We start from the raw sequence: 15,896 nt of genomic DNA, 5'->3' as shown, positions 1-15,896 counted from the left end.
TTTTTATTAGTATCTCCTTCCAAAAAGTAAAAAAGTCACTATGATGAGAATAGATATGGAGTGTGGATGAAAACGTTTAACAAGTTCGAGAGTTAACTAGTCATGCAGAATGATGATTTTAGATCTTGTTAATACGCCCAGAAAAATTTAAGATGTGTATCGTATGCAATAATTCAAAATAACTTCTAGGCCTAAAGTGCTCTAGAATAAATATTAAAATGTGGCAATATAAGTTGAGGATTTAGATGGTTGTGAGTCAGTGTTCGGCCAGCCGTGCATTGTTGCATCAACCCATGTCTAGGGAAGCATGACATGATCATAGCTGTCTTAGTTGCTGATTCATCAGCATGTTAAAATGTTCATATCAGTCGTAACAATGTAGAAGCTTCTGCTCTGATTGCAGGTGAAGGCATATGCAGACAATTTCAAGTGGAAGGGCCTTCCCAAACCAGAGGAAGAATGATTTTATTTCTCACTTCTCTCTGCTCATGGTTCTATTATATAAGAGACGAGCTGCCTTGAATTTTTCCTGGTATCACATTTTTCTTAAAAAAAGTCGCTTTGCCCCAAATGAATTCCTTGATTTTAATAAATGGGAGTTGAAGTTGTACTCGGTAAAACTATGGCACATTTAAGTTGCATCCGCGGTGCAATAGACTGATTGAAGAATTCTGTGTCCCCCCCCCCCCCCAAAAAAAAAAAAGGAATTGGCATTGGTTTCATCAAATTTATCTTTAAAATTTGATGAAAAGTACATATTTTTCATAAATTCAAAATCTTCATAGCCATAACTCCACATTGAATTAGTCAAAATAATAATATAATATTATTTTTTTAATAATAAAATTATTAATTTATCTGTTTCATATTTTACAATTACACTTTAATTAATAATTTAATTTGATACTTAATTATTGTTTTCCAACTTAAATATATTGTGGTTCAAAATTGAGAAACAATGATTTAAGTAAATAAAATAATAATTATAGAGTAAACAATTAGTCTTCAAATTTAGAGATGAATTTATATACTGTAGCTTAAAGTTGAAGATTTTAGTGTATACTGAATCTAATAGGGATTTTAAACACAAATTCATTGAATTTTGAATATGACACTTATTTGATGAGTCAATGTCAATTGTTGCCGGAAAGTTGCTCATCCCCTGCCTTTTTGTGACCGTCTCACAGCATTAGAGTAGCTGTATTTCAAGTTACGGAACAAATTGTTGCCGGAAAGTTGAGTTTAATACATTGGGGTACTTTTGGTCATCGCTGTGAACTGCCTTCAGCCACTCGACTACGGGCCCTAATGTCAGCGGCATAATGGCATTGCATACATTACCCCTCGTTGCTTTATTCAAAGAGGCAATGCAGCACTTAGTTCAGTTTGGATAGTAAAATGAGTTGAGAAGATTTTAGATGAAAGTTGAATAAAATATTATTATAATATTATTTTTTAATATTATTATTGTTTTGAAATTTAAAAAAATTAAATTTTTTATTATATTTTGTGTGGAAATTTGATAAAGTTGTAATGATGAGATAAAATGAGATGAAACATTTTCACCATCCAAACGGGATAGTCACCGATGTATTGACTCTTGATCCAGAAGTCTTTTATGTCCTTAATTTTTTGGGCTAGCTGTGAAATATTACAGTGAAAATGAGGAAATTAACACCAGGACAAGAGCCAAAATGCTTCAAATACAGAATCATGAGCATGTTGATTTGCAATATAAATGTATCCTAATATAACCGCTGGGTACGGACCTTGCAATATGAAACCTATCCTTGTATCTATGTCCCCTCGACGATCAACCTATCTTGGCAGTTTTTAATATTTTATGAAGTGTAAGAATATATCATTCATGCACTCTGATGACTGATACCGTACGTGCACTCGAACAGCCACCGGCCTAGCACTGTGTCATGATCAAAGTGTGCCGCATCTCTCGTGTAAGCCAAGCTTAATCATATATATCATATATGTAATTTCTTACAAGCCAGGTTCTCATGAGAGCTAACCATCGCTTTCGAGTATAAGATTGTAAAGGGTTGTTGCTTTTAGAATGTATAAGCCTAACATCAAGTCATTCCAATAAGTAGAGTTATTGGATGTGTCGATAAATGAGCAACTGTTGATGCAGTTGTAGAGCATGGAAGTATACCATGATCCAAGTGTTGAATTAGAATCACCATCTGATTCATTATTCTTTTTAGGTCTCAAGTAAGAATCTTATCAATTCATTTCCTCTCATAGACCTTACATCATACGTGGATTCAGAGGTCACCATCTTCTTTTCATTATATCATCAGCAACTTGCCATTCTGTAAATGAGCACAAAAAGGTGGTTAATTGCAATACTTGTTATTCAACATAACCCAGAACAAAATTTCGAGTATGCCTCCACAGGATGGCAGATTAATCCAATATAGCCAACATCAAAAATCTGATGCGGCATTATGAGAAAGACATCCGCGACATACTTCTGATCTACTAAAACTAATTTTTCAAGCTGCAGCATTGCAACTTCAAAGGACTGCTCTATCAACAGTAATTCCACTTGAATCAGGTAGCAGTTCCTTCGTATAGTACTTGGATTTGCGGGACAGATTGATCATTTTTCTCCTCTTTTCTGGTATTGACTCAAGTGAACATTCCAAAAAACCACGCCTCACAAACCTGTAAAACAAAAAGTGGATATAAGTTTTCCAAAAGCGAGCATTTTACCATGTTCACCAAGCCATAAACTGAATACCAAACACAAACATATTTCTCATTCGCAGGTTGGTTTTGGTTGCTATTTTTATTTTTTTACAAGTAATAAGAAATTTATTAATGCAAGTAGAGAGGCATAGTCCAAGCACACAGGAAGTATACAAGCGGAAACACCTAAATACAAGCTATGAAACTAGGAACTAACAAAGTCTAAAAAGGAAACATTTAAAGCATCCACATTCAGTACAAGAGTATTCGCCCAAAAACGAAGAGTTCGAAAGACTCATTTCTCCCAACGAGCGAGCTGTCATCAAAACAGCATCCAATTTTGGTTTTTGGATTCTTGTGACAGCTGAAATCTCAAACTTGTAATGGTGTTCTACCACCATTATTAAGGGCTAATCAATAAAATTTGGGGCACAGCCTCTTCATAAAACTATAATATACTCCACTGTATTTTTCAACCAGCAATCTACTTTCAGTTATATATATATATTATTGAATCCATTGCAATCTGATACAGTAAGCATACATCTATGAAATTTATTTAAAGCAGCAGGAGGTTGCAAATTCATGCAGTAGGAGGGTGCAAACATACCAATCTGCTGTTCGTGTTGTAAGCAGGAAAAGCATCTCCAATCCAAGGGAGGATGCCTTCTTCTCGATGTAATCTGCAGTCATTTGCTCCAGTTATAAAATTGCAGACCAAAGGCCACAAGCAACAAACAGGTAATTATTTAATTAAAAAAAAAAAAGGAAAAACCACCAATAGGATTTTCTGAATTCATATAATTGAACAGACGCACTTGATGTCAACCTTTAAAGATTTTGTTTTTTTCTTGTATATGTGAATCTACTACTGCATTGGTTTGGAGCACATTATATCCATGTTCATAATATAATCACCCTTCCAAAGAGTTCTCATAATGAATGATTCTGCTATGTTATTTATTACTCCTATCAGTTTCTGTCAGAACAAGGCGCTAGATATTGAACAGAAAAACACTAATAGTAATCTATGGGTACGCATCTCAGATGTTGCCAAACTGCAGTAATAAGGAAATTAAAATCATACCAAGTAATTTGTATCCTTGTCCTTGTCCACGGCAATCAGGAGAAACTGCAATAGCAGCAACCTCTCCACACTTCTCCTCAAAGAAAGGAAAAAGAGCAGCACAAGCAATTATCTGGCCATCTCTTTCCACAACAACGAAGGAATCCAATGCTTCAAGAAGCTACTAGCACAAAAACAAGTGAATAATGTTTCCAGTTCAAATGAAACTAACACCAAACAGGGGCAGTTTTTCAGTGTTAATATTAATAACCACATCAGCAAATGCTACTCAGACCTGTTGATTAAGGGGAGGTTTGGATACAAAAAGCCCCTCATCTAATCATTACAACTTTTTCAAATTTTCATACAAAATACAATAAACAATTCAACTTTTACAAATTTCAAAACAAAAATAATATTATAACAATATATATATATATTTTTTTATGTCAGGAAACCTCTCCAAGGTAGGGCCTTTCGGACCCACCCCTGCAAAGAAAACCCCAGTCCCGTGCACCGTACCCTCGGAAGTTTTCCTACACGGAACTGGTTAAATCGCTGGCTTTTTACCCGAAGGTGTGGCACCAAAAGATTGTTTACACCCATGAGGTGTTGAACCTTGGACCTTGAAGGGAGTGATACCAAAGACTAAGGTCTTCACCACTTGGGCCAACCCCTGGGTTTTCTAATAATATTTTATTCAACTTTCAAATTTCGTCTCATCTTATCTCAACTCACTATTCAAACCTCCCCTTAACTATGAAAGAGCAAGGGCACAAACCTCTTGATCAGTCCGGAGAACAAGTATGCCAGATTCTTCCAAAGGTTGCATGATTTGTCTTATGCTAGAGAAATCTTCGGCCCTAGCCATCCGGGTTCCTTCATAGAGGTCACTACAGGATTAAATGCACAAGTTAGTGAATGGGATGAAGAACAGCATAATGAAGTATAAATCAGCAATATGATTGCATCATTCTAACTAGAAAAGACAGTTGTAGATACTTAAAAGGCAGATTCCAAACCATCTGGAGTATAATTTCTGAAGAAGGGATCATTTCCAGGTAGTAATGCAACTTTTGTTGCATATAAATCACAATCTTCTCGTTTCCTAAATTTGTTTTACTCATTGGAAATAAGAATCATGCAGGTGATACTAAAAACGGTTAATGCTTGAATGTTTATTGATCCTCATAATTAGGCAAAGTCCAAGTACACAAGTAGTATACAAGAGAGAAATACCTAATTACAGCCTATGAGCAAGAAAAAGAAGCATTAAAGGCATTAAAAAGTCTCAAGTACTAGGCAAATCATACAAGGATAATTTATCAACAAGTCACTGAAAGTGACCAGCATGTAAGTTACAAGGTAAGAACTGACCACAAAGTCAACTCAACCAAATAAATACTGATCCAAGGACAGTCCCACGAGCATTATAACAATGAGTTTTGCTATTCATCATCCTCATACACCACACCACATTTATTTGTATTTTCATTTTTTAATTTTTTTGGGTTTTATTATTCTTAAACTAATTGAATTCTTCTACTCATCATCCATACACCACACATTTGGTAAGAGAAAAAAATAAAAATAAATAGTGGTGTGTGGAGATGATGAGTAGAATTTTTCTTATGACAACTTATCACTTCAAATAACTTTCTTTGAACTCTACCCACTAGTTCTAATTTTTTTTTTTATAAGTAAGAAATTTATTGATTGAATGAAACTAGGAAACACCCATGTACACAGTAAGTATACAAAAGAGACTCCTAATCACATTCTAGAAAGCTGAAAAGAAAATAAGAACTCGTAAACGTTCCCACCGTACAATAGCAGCCAGCCATTGAACTAAAGAAAACACAAAAAAATTCCATAATTCCCCCACATTTCTCTCCTTGTTGTTGAAGCATCTCTCGTTCCATTCCATCCATATACACCACAATAGACACAAAGGAACCATCTTCCATGTAGCTGCGAGTTGAGGGCAATGATGATGACTATTCCAACATGCTAAAAGCTCCATCACACTCTAGGCATGACCCAATACAGCCCAGCTCAACTGAAAATACCTGCCTATAGCTCCCTCGCCACCTCACAGTGCAGGAAAAGGTGCTCAATTGATTCGCCATTACTTTTACACATGTAACACCATTCCATCACGATCATACCACGTTTCCTCAAATTGTCAGCAATCAAAATCTTTCCCAAAGCAATAGTCCAAGTAAAAAAAGACTTTCAGGGGTACAGGAGCTCTCCAAATACCTTTCCAAGGGAACCGAATGGGCTGATGAGCTGACAACTCTTTATAGAAGGACTTAACAGAAAATTTTTTGCGCCCTGAATGTTTCCACATCATTCTATCCCTCCCATTTCCTCCTAACTTCTTGGAATATAAAAGGCTGTATAAACCTGCTATTTCATCCACTTCCCAGTCTTGTGCATTTCTGAATAAGATCAAATTCCACAGAACACTCCCATTGTCACGGCATAATACATCTGAGACAGTGGCCTGCTAATTTTCAGCCAATTTGGAAACAATTGGAAAAACAGTAAATAGAGAACTCTCACCACACCATACATCAAACCAAAAACTGATTCTAGTCCCCACTCCCACCTCAAAACTAGTGTGTTTTATGAACTCCTCCCACCCCTTTCTAATAAATTTCCAAAGGCTTACACCAAAGGAACCCCTACCCTCCATGGAACACCAACCCCCCCAATTACAACCATACTTCTGAACAATAACCAATCTCCACAATGAATCATCTTCCAGTTGAAATCTCCACAACCACTTCCCCAAGAGGGCTTTGTTAAAAAATGATAGGCTACGCACCCCTAAACCTCCCGACTCCTTCGGGCAACACATCTTCTGCCAACTCACAAGATGAAATTTATGTTCTTCCCCCATACCACCCCACAAGAAAGCTCTAAACAATTTCTCCATCCGATTGGCCACTCCCACCGGTAAAGGGAACAAGGATGGAAAATAAGTAGGAAAATTTGAGAGGATACTTTTGATGAGGGAAGTTTCCCCCCTTTTGATAAGTAGAGCCGTTTCCAACCTACCAATCTTTTTTCTACCTTCTCTACAACTCCGTCCCATATGTATTTTGCCTTGAAAGAGGCCCCCAAAGGAAGGCCCAGGTATTTCATCAGAAGAGAGGCCACTTTGCACCCCAACAAACTTGCTAGATGATTAATATTGTCCACCACCCCCACCGGGACCAATTCCGACTTTCCTAAATTCATCTTAAGGCCCAAGACAGCTTCAAAACACAAAAGAACAGCCCTTAAAGCTTGCAACTGTCCACTATCAGCATCACAAAGGATTAAAGTGTCATCTGCATACAATAAATGGGAAATGGAAAAAGCACCAGAGGTATAGTACACACCGAAAAACCAGCAATAAAACCTCCCCTTACCGCCGCCTCCACCATACGACTCAAAGCTTCCATTACTACAACAAAGAGAAAATGAGATAACGGTCCCCTTGTCTCAAGCCCCTCGAACTCAAGAAGAAACCATAGGGTTGCCCGTTAACTAAAACAGAAAACCAAGCGGATGATACACAATGTTTTACCCAACCGCACCACATATCTCCAAAACCACATCTCCTCAACATATATATCAAAAAATCCCAGCACACATGGTCATAGGCCTTTTCCATATCCAACTTGCAAATTACTCCTGGAATACCTACCCTCAATCGGCTATCCGGACGCTCATTCGCTACCAAAACTGAGTTTAAAATTTGCCGGCCACGTACAAAGGCATTTTGGGACTTGGAAATAATTCTATCTATCACCACGCTCATACGATTAGTTAACACCTTTGAAATAATTTTATAAATCCCGCCTACCAGACTGATGGAGCAGAAATCTTTCAAGTCAATAGCACCTACTAGCTTCGGAATGAGAGTAATAAAAGTAGCATTAAGGGACTTTTCAAACTTTTGGCAAGAATGAAATTCATGGAAGACCCTCATCACATCCTCTTTCACTATGTCCCAACTTTCTTGAAAGAAAGCCATAGAGAAACCATCCGGACCCGGAGCTTTATCTTTGCACATCCCTCTTACTACCTGCAGCACTTCTGACTCCTCAAACGGTCTCTCTAACAAACTCGCTACACTACCATCCAACTGTTCAAAATGAAATCCATCCAATTTAGGGCGCCACACCTCCGTCTCTTTAAGAAGCTCTTCATAGTAATTCTCTATATGTGCCTGAATATCTGCTGAAGATTGATGCACTATGGTACCAGAATGAATCACCTCAATCACATTATTACGCCTGTGAGAATTTGCCATTTTATGAAAGAACTTAGTACATTTGTCGCCCTCCTTCAACCACGTCATCCTAGATTTTTGTCGCCAAGAGATTTCTTCTAACAACAAAACCCTTTCTATTTCGGACACCACCTCAATTTTTCTCAACAAAGATTCCTCGTTTACCTCCCCCTCTTCTAAAGTGATCAGCTCACTCCACAGAATACTCTTTTGTTCATCGGTATGTCTAAAAATCTCAATATTCCACTTCTTCAGATCCAACTTGAGGGCTTTAAGTTTAGAAGCCACAATAAAGCTGGGAGTACCATGAAAAGAATATGAGGCCCACCAATTACTCACCTTCTCCCCAAAACGACCGTTTGGAGCCACATATTTTCAAATTTGAAGTACCTCCTTCCCTCGTGGAAGCCATCACAAGGAAAGGTAATTCCCAAATATGATACACTCCCGCTAGCTCCTCCCACAACAATCGTCTATCTCTATCCATATTAGGTCCATATACCCCCACAAGAGCCCACCTCCAACCATCCACAACATTCTTAAAAGAGACGGCCACTGAATGGTTCCCAATGCAATCATCTACTAGATCCACTACTCTCTTATCCCACATTAACAAAACCCCTCTGGATGCACCCAAAGACGCTAAGAAACTCCATCCCACAAATGAGCAACCCCATAGACTCCGAATAATATTCCTATCAACATGGGTCAACTTAGTCTCTTGGATACAAACAATATCAGCTTTCCAACTACAAAGAAGAGAAAGGATGCGAAGACGCTTATTTGCATCATTAATCCCCCTGACATTCCATGATATGATTTTAGGCTTCATAAGAAAAACTGCTCCCCCTCCCCCTTCTGTCTTTCCCTACCCACACTCCCCTCCTTATTATTGTAATTGACAGTGCATATTAGTCTTCTCAACTCTCTATCTTGTTTAGCAGCCGACTTTTCTACCGTTGAGCATCCAGATTCAATGGCCACCAAAAGAGCCCTGAACAACTCTTCGTATCCCGTACAAGAGATCCCCAGGAATCCCTAAAGCTCCTCCACCTTTTTCATCAACCAATCCGCAAGGATAGGGACTGGATTTATAGTGAACTGTGCAAAGCGGGGTAGGACTACCCAACTCCTTCGGAACACCCCTATCTTCGTTGACCACCATCTGTAAACCCCCTGAAAATTCATCTGACACCTCTGTTACGGACCCCACCTCCTCTGTTGGCCCACTGACCACAATCAACTCCTTAGGAACAAGCCCCACTTCCCCTATCGCCGTAAGCCCAGAAAAAACCCCACCCTGGTGCCCAACCGAAGGCAGCTCAATAGCGCTACACTCGCCTGCAACACCAAAACAAGGTTGTATCCCCCTCAACGGCATCTCCTCCATCATTGGGATAGGTAAACTAGTCTCCCCACCCAAAACTGCCGGGATAGGTAAGCCAGACTCCCCTTCGGAATCTCCATTTTCTGCCAGAATTTCTCCTTCCTCGGAGTTCTCACACTCCCTCCGGGAAATTGACGTCACAGACCCACCAAGGTGGCACCGGGAGCCGGCGACCCTTTTTGTGGCAGAACTGGGTCCGGCCGATCACCTATCGGTGAGATGATGAGGGGACAAACCCCCTGTACTGGTATTCGAGCGAAACTCGATATATCTCCTTCCATACCCGTGCTGGGCCTAGGCCCTTGTCCAGCCCAAATTCAGTAAGCAGAACAGTGGGAGGCCCCATAAGAAATTGGCCCAAGCCCGAGCCCACACCCTCAACAGCCTTACCTTTAACGCACCGTTTCAACCAACTGATATTTTTAGATAAAACACCCACTTGACATTCCATCTCAGTCAACGCCTGCAAAAGCACTTCCTCATTCAGCCCGACCGTTACCCTGCCATTCTCCTTACACCTTTGAGCCCTCACTAAAGAGAAAGACCCTCTTGTACCTGCCGAGCCTGCCTTCTCTGATGTTTTTGCAGCTCGAGGCAGCTCTAATGCCTCTCAGAACAACCGTGCGAAAGGCTTAAGCATCATCACCAATGGTGGGTACAAGCTTCCACTGCCTCTGTTTTTCACACCTGGAACAGAGATTGGAGCTAACAGCTCCTTCAAGGTCTCTCCAAAGTTCCTCCATCTGTCCCCGTCCTCCCTGCCGGTACTACTATCAAACCGCGCCTCCTCTCACGCCCAAACTCCGACAAGGAAAAGAACCTGCCGTGAGCGTTATGTCTTCTCTACATAACTAGGACCGGACTTCCCCTCCTACGAGTTCTAAAAAGCTCAGAGGGACCCCTAGAAGCAATGCATTCCTTTACTCTGTCAGCCAGCCATGCCAAAGCATCTTGGTCGATGGAGATATATTTGACGATACGACAGCTACTATCCGTTATTCTCCACCACCTATCATCTTCCTTCTTAAACTCGAAGGTCTTATAATCAATAATAACGTTACGACACAAATCCATTGCAACCAAACCAAACGTTGAAACAAGTAACACTAATCACTAACTAGGAAACCACGATAACTCAGACACCAGTAGCGCTACGCCATTGACAACGAAGCACCATCGTGTTTTTTCACGTATGGAGATATATTTAAGAGTCTTTCGCTCACAGTAACGAGTTATTATGGGCGAATCATTGAAATGATGTCATAGATTAGAGAAAGAAGTCCCAGTTGAGTAAAAGAGAGAAAGAAAATGACCTAATTAGCAAATATAGGTTAGACAGGTTTCCTGATTGGACATTTAGGTGCCAACTGGGCACCAAAAAAATTGGAAAAGAAGAGATGCAGTAGGTTTGCAAGGAATGAAATCCACAAGGGCTTTAGGTGAAGGAAGGTCATAAGCCTAAAGATTACTCAAAAAGGATGTGGAACTAGTAATTCTCATAAAACAACATAACAAAAGTCAAAATGACAATAACGTGCCACTTGGTGACTTTTGAGAATGCCATTCAAAAGTCCACTTGGATGCAAAGTAACCTATTCACAAAATATTGGAATGATTGAAGAACCTGGTAATATATATGTATATACAGTTATAATGCCTATCATTAAGGAGCACAACATATCTTGCAGATAATTGCCACATAACAAATCCACATGGGACATTAAGTCAAAGTAGAAAATTTTACGTTTTTCAGGAGATGATACCATACCTAGCCACCATGGTTCCCATTCCATCTCTCGTAAACAATTCCAATGATAAAACCCCATCTATAGTGCCATCTAATAAATGAACTCTTTTAACACCTGCCTGACAATAAAGCAGAAATCATGTTAGCGGGTGCCTGACGCCAACATGTAAAGCAGTTGAAACTTCAAAGTATTGAGACAAATATCACGTGAAGAGGCCTTCTAGGAGTAGGGAATTTGATGAACTATTTTTCACAAAAATTAGATTCCATGCAATGCACATGAAGGTTAACATGTTATAAATGCAACATTCTGGTCTGAAACAAATACCAATAATTATAATAGCCGTTAGTACAGAAATAGATGCAACAGGAAAGCACAGAAAAATTACCTACTCCTTTTCTTCTTGGCAAGTGATATACCACCCGATCATAATTGAGAAAGGGTTCCATATTCTGCTTTTGACTGGCCATTTCCAGGTTCTATTTGTGAATTTTGTAATTATTTTACTAATAAAAATTGTAATTTTTTCCTAAATTTACCATATTAATTTGGTCTTTCAATCTTGCATCTATTTAATTCCTGGTAAACCATCAATAGACTCACATTAGTTATCAAGATGCTTCTATCCTGCTCCCCTCCCCCCTTCCCAAAATGATTGTGATAGAAACAAATATTTTTTGGAACTTTCTAAATAAAACTTGACCATAGAGACATTTCAGAATTAATAGATAGTATCCATGACCAGCAGTGTATGGAAACTCAACCGCAAGTCAACAAAGATTTTTTTTTTATTATTATTATTATTATTGGCACCGGGTGCCAGGATCAGCGTCCCAACTAATCCCGAGGGTGCACAAGCCCTCAACAATGAGTTTTCCGCAAGTGCACCTCAGGTAATTCAAGGGAAAAATCCCCCAGTCTGATGGCCCCTAGAGATTGTTTGCACCCAGAGGGATTTGAACCTTAGACTTGGAGGGAGCATACCCCCAAGCCCATCGCCTTTATCACTTGAGCCAACCCCTAGGGGTTAAGTCAACAAAGAAGTTGAATCAATTTAACGTTAAACACAACTATCTGATGTGAAATTTTCTAACAAATCCCAGTTTTTTTTTTTTTTTAAAAAAAGATGATATATAAGGACATCACTCCTGAGGAAGCATCCATCACAGCAGATATATATTTTTTTCATATAGATAAGCCACTAGTGATGTTGATGCAAAGAAAATGGATCTATCGTGGACTTACCCTGCAAACAAAAGCTGCAGCTGCCAATTCTGAAAGGTAACCATTTAATCGGCCTCGTCCATCGTGACCTCCGATGGAAAAACTCTGTTCGCCAGTCCAAAGTCCATTCCCATTGTCAAATCCAACACCATTCTGAAAGGTTACGTTGCGCCTTTTACCAGAAACCTTTGCATTCTGGTGACAATGGACAGCCCCATTAGAATCATTATGACTGGAATTGAGATCCTCTTTGCCAACATCATTCACACAGTTGGAAGCTATCTCATTTTGTTTAGCCCGTTTATCAATCAGCATTTCTGCTTCTTGAATAGTCAAGAAGCGAATAAGACGCTTGTTCTCATCAAGAATTTGACCATCTATGATGCAAATAAGCTTGTCTGCTCCAATGGCTAATGCGCAAGCTGTTGCAACTTCATATGTGCTGCAATTTTTAAAGCATGCATTGGTAATCACGGAACAGGCTTTAAGCATTTTTCAGCAAATTTTAACTGCTTTGTGTGTGTGTGTGTGTGTGTGTGTGTGTGTGCACGCGCGTGTGTGGAGGGGGTTTGCAATTGACTCAATTTTAAATGATTCTGTTAAAGAGCCTCATATAGAATATACTTTATATGGCTAGATTCTAACAACCAAAAGAAACAAAGATTCATGTTTACCGAGACCAGGCCCCTACTATTACACTTAAGTATCAAATGAAACAAAGATTCAAATGCTAGAATCAGTTTGGACAGTTCTGGTTAGGATTTCATCACAGAACAGTTCTGGTTTTACTAATTATCTTGAATTTTTGACTTTTTGTTTTCCTTCTTCTCTTTGGTCGAGTGTTCTCTTGTATACACAGTGTAATTGGGTTGCGCCCTTAGGTTCTTTAATAAAAGTATAAAATTTAGTTACTTATCAAATGGTAAAGGCCTTGGTCTTAGTGGTATGATCCCTCCAGGTCTAAGGTTCGATTATTCTTGCATGCAAACAATTTCTAGGGGCCATCGGACTGGGGGAACTTTCCCTTGAATTACCCAAGGTGCACTTGCAGGAAACTCCTTGCCGAGGGGCCGTGCACCCCCGGGGTTAGTCGGAACTTTGTTCTCGAACACTCAGTGCCAATCAAAAGAAGAAGAAAATAATACGTATTCAGCTAATAATTGTGACAGCCAAAGATAACTACCAAATGCTATACATCATACTTGCAATTTAAAACTTCTCCAGCGCTGGAATGGCCCAGGTTGCTTAATAGAACAATACAACCAGCATCAAGCCTTTCACGCATACGTGACACATCGACTTTCTTAACTTCGCCTGTTGCCCCATAATCAACACCCTTGACAACTCCTTTTCTCTGCAAATGAATATAGCAAGCCTCAAACAAATGGAAATAGAGTAATAATGACAGGAAACCCACAACCCAAATAAAGAAGCTCAGGCGGCCACATATTCCTTAACAAAAATGGTAATTGTAGATGATTCTCTGAAGAGGTTAAATAAAAAGTAAAATTTCTTACTTTAGCCCCAAGAAAGTTACCACTGTCAACGCTGACACCAACTTCATGCCAACGACTGCCATCGCCATGGCGACGAACATTGTATATAGAGGGGCCAGGAGAAAGTTTTGCCTCTAGCATCATACGAACCCCCCCTGCGGCCTCAATTGCTGCTGTCAAAGCTTCAGAGTCAGTGATCCTGTGTTCACCAACAAACCTAGGACTGCTTCCTGCAAGGAGGAGTATACACCAGGTGAGCCACCATCTAACATTTCGTGTAACTGGGAACAAAACATCAGAAGCAGGTAATATATATACCTTATTATAATAAATAAGCATTAACAGAAGATCTTTAAACTGAAAGAAAGAATGATATCGTTCTTTTTTCTTAGCGACAGAATGGAATCATTCTATTGGAATACTGTGACTTTAGAGGCTCAAAATTGAACATATACAACAAGAGGCATGAAGGTTCAAAAGCAACAAGGTCTTCACTGACCTCTCTGCTTCAAAAGCATGTTAATCTTCACAGTGGTCTCTGGAACAATCACAAATCTTATCCCCAGATGATGAAGACAGGCAATATCCTGCATAAGGATATATTTATGCTATAAAAGTGTGAACATAGTTAAGATATATTTATACCGCCCACCATGCTAGTGAACATAGCTCGAATTAGAGATACTCTCTCTCGCAAACACCCTCCGCTCTGTTTAGTTTTACAACCGAATCACTTAGAGACTGATGCGTCCCATAAAACTCAAATGCAGTATTCATTTTGTACTGGAAATCCTCAAAAGACCCTAAAACCCAATTCCTTTACGTCTTGTTTTGATGCATTTCTCTCACTAACCAAACACATACTAAAATATTTTGAAAAAAAAAAGTTATTTTGAGAAAACAGAGGACATGCCTTGAGAATAGAATCCAAGAAAGGACTGGTGAGAATTTGACCAGAAATTAGCACAACGAACGTACAGCCCTTTTGGGCGCAGAGGTACGAACACGCCTCGCGAAACCACCGTACCCTCTGCTGGTCCTCCACTGAAATATTGCTCTCTTCAATATTCCCAACCTCACTCCCCGGGTAGCTACACGGTGGCAAAATTCTTCCTTTATTTCCCTTCACAACCATTGACAGCGGCCACGGAAGTTTGGTTCTTGCTGTCCTGAATTGGCAAGAGTGGCGAGGCCAGAAAAGCCTGCTTTTTCGGATGGGAAAATCCCCTCGGAGGTTTTGGATAGGACCGTAGTGAGAGCTGGAAATCGAAGCTGCCATGGGGAGGGGAGAGAGATTCAGAATCGATAGTGGGGAGGGGAGAGAGATGAATCGATAGTCAAAAGCAAGAGCTGAGAGGGTAGGTACGGGTACGGGAGTTGGTGACAATGGTGACGTTAGGACCAAAGACATAGACAGAGTCAACCGCCACAACTGGGTTTGAGCCTCGAGGACTTTGACGTTGTTTAAAGAGATCAGCCGCCTTAAGGGCATCTCTTCTCTAATCAAGAGCAGTGGCATGCTTCGTTAAAATTATTTCTAAAATTTGACGAAAGGTATATAATTTTTATAAATTTAAAATTTTTTTAATTATAACTTTACATTAAATTAATTATTGAATTTATCAAAATAATAATATAATATTATTTTTTAAATAAAAATATTTTTTTATATATTTTATAATTACATTAATCATATGTTAATTAATAATTTAATTTTATTCTTACATTATTATTATAAGACGGTTGGAAATTAAACGTGATTAAAAAAACCCTTTGAAGATTAAAAGTAAATAAAAAATAGATTTGATGGGTGAATAATAGTCCTTCAAATTTGAAAAAACTCATATATTTATTGTACCTCAAAGTTTCTCACTTACCTATTTGGTTAATCCAATGCAAAACTATTTTAATAAAATTTATCATATTTTGTATTTGGATAAAATTTTGATGAAACCAATACCAATGCTCTAAAAGAGCACTA

General features: G+C 39.0%; 1 protein-coding gene across 1 annotated transcript; it reads right to left on the bottom strand.

Moving 5' to 3' along the window:
- Positions 1-2,278: 2,278 nt before the first annotated feature.
- Positions 2,279-15,362, bottom strand: LOC109002458 (probable amino-acid acetyltransferase NAGS1, chloroplastic). Its single transcript, XM_018980220.2, has 10 exons — positions 14,829-15,362; positions 14,415-14,502; positions 13,937-14,145; positions 13,622-13,773; positions 12,441-12,861; positions 11,216-11,313; positions 4,554-4,665; positions 3,794-3,953; positions 3,317-3,389; positions 2,279-2,682 (listed from the first exon to the last, which is right to left on the bottom strand). Exons 1-10 carry the CDS (start codon positions 15,324-15,326, stop codon positions 2,532-2,534), a joined length of 1,962 nt encoding a protein of 653 aa, XP_018835765.1. The 5' UTR covers positions 15,327-15,362; the 3' UTR covers positions 2,279-2,531.
- Between the last annotated feature and the right edge of the window lie 534 nt (positions 15,363-15,896).

This window comes from Juglans regia, chromosome 7 (genome assembly GCF_001411555.2).
Source record: "Juglans regia cultivar Chandler chromosome 7, Walnut 2.0, whole genome shotgun sequence".
Lineage (NCBI taxonomy): Eukaryota > Viridiplantae > Streptophyta > Magnoliopsida > Fagales > Juglandaceae > Juglans > Juglans regia.
Note: the sequence above shows the minus strand (reverse complement) of the source record. Positions and strands in the feature narration are given on the sequence as shown.

What these genes read in the sequence shown, in the direction of transcription:
- LOC109002458 (XM_018980220.2), bottom strand. Translation starts at nt 15,326, where the DNA reads ATGTCTTTGGTCCTAACGTCACCATTGTCACCAACTCCCGTACCCGTA. An exon ending in GTAACTTTCTTGGGGCTAAA is followed by an intron (nt 13,774 to 13,936) that starts GTAAGAAATTTT and finishes ATTCATTTGCAG; the next exon opens with AGAAAAGGAGTTGTCAAGGG. An exon ending in ACAACACGAACAGCAGATTG is followed by an intron (nt 2,683 to 3,316) that starts GTATGTTTGCAC and finishes TTTGTTTTACAG; the next exon opens with GTTTGTGAGGCGTGGTTTTT.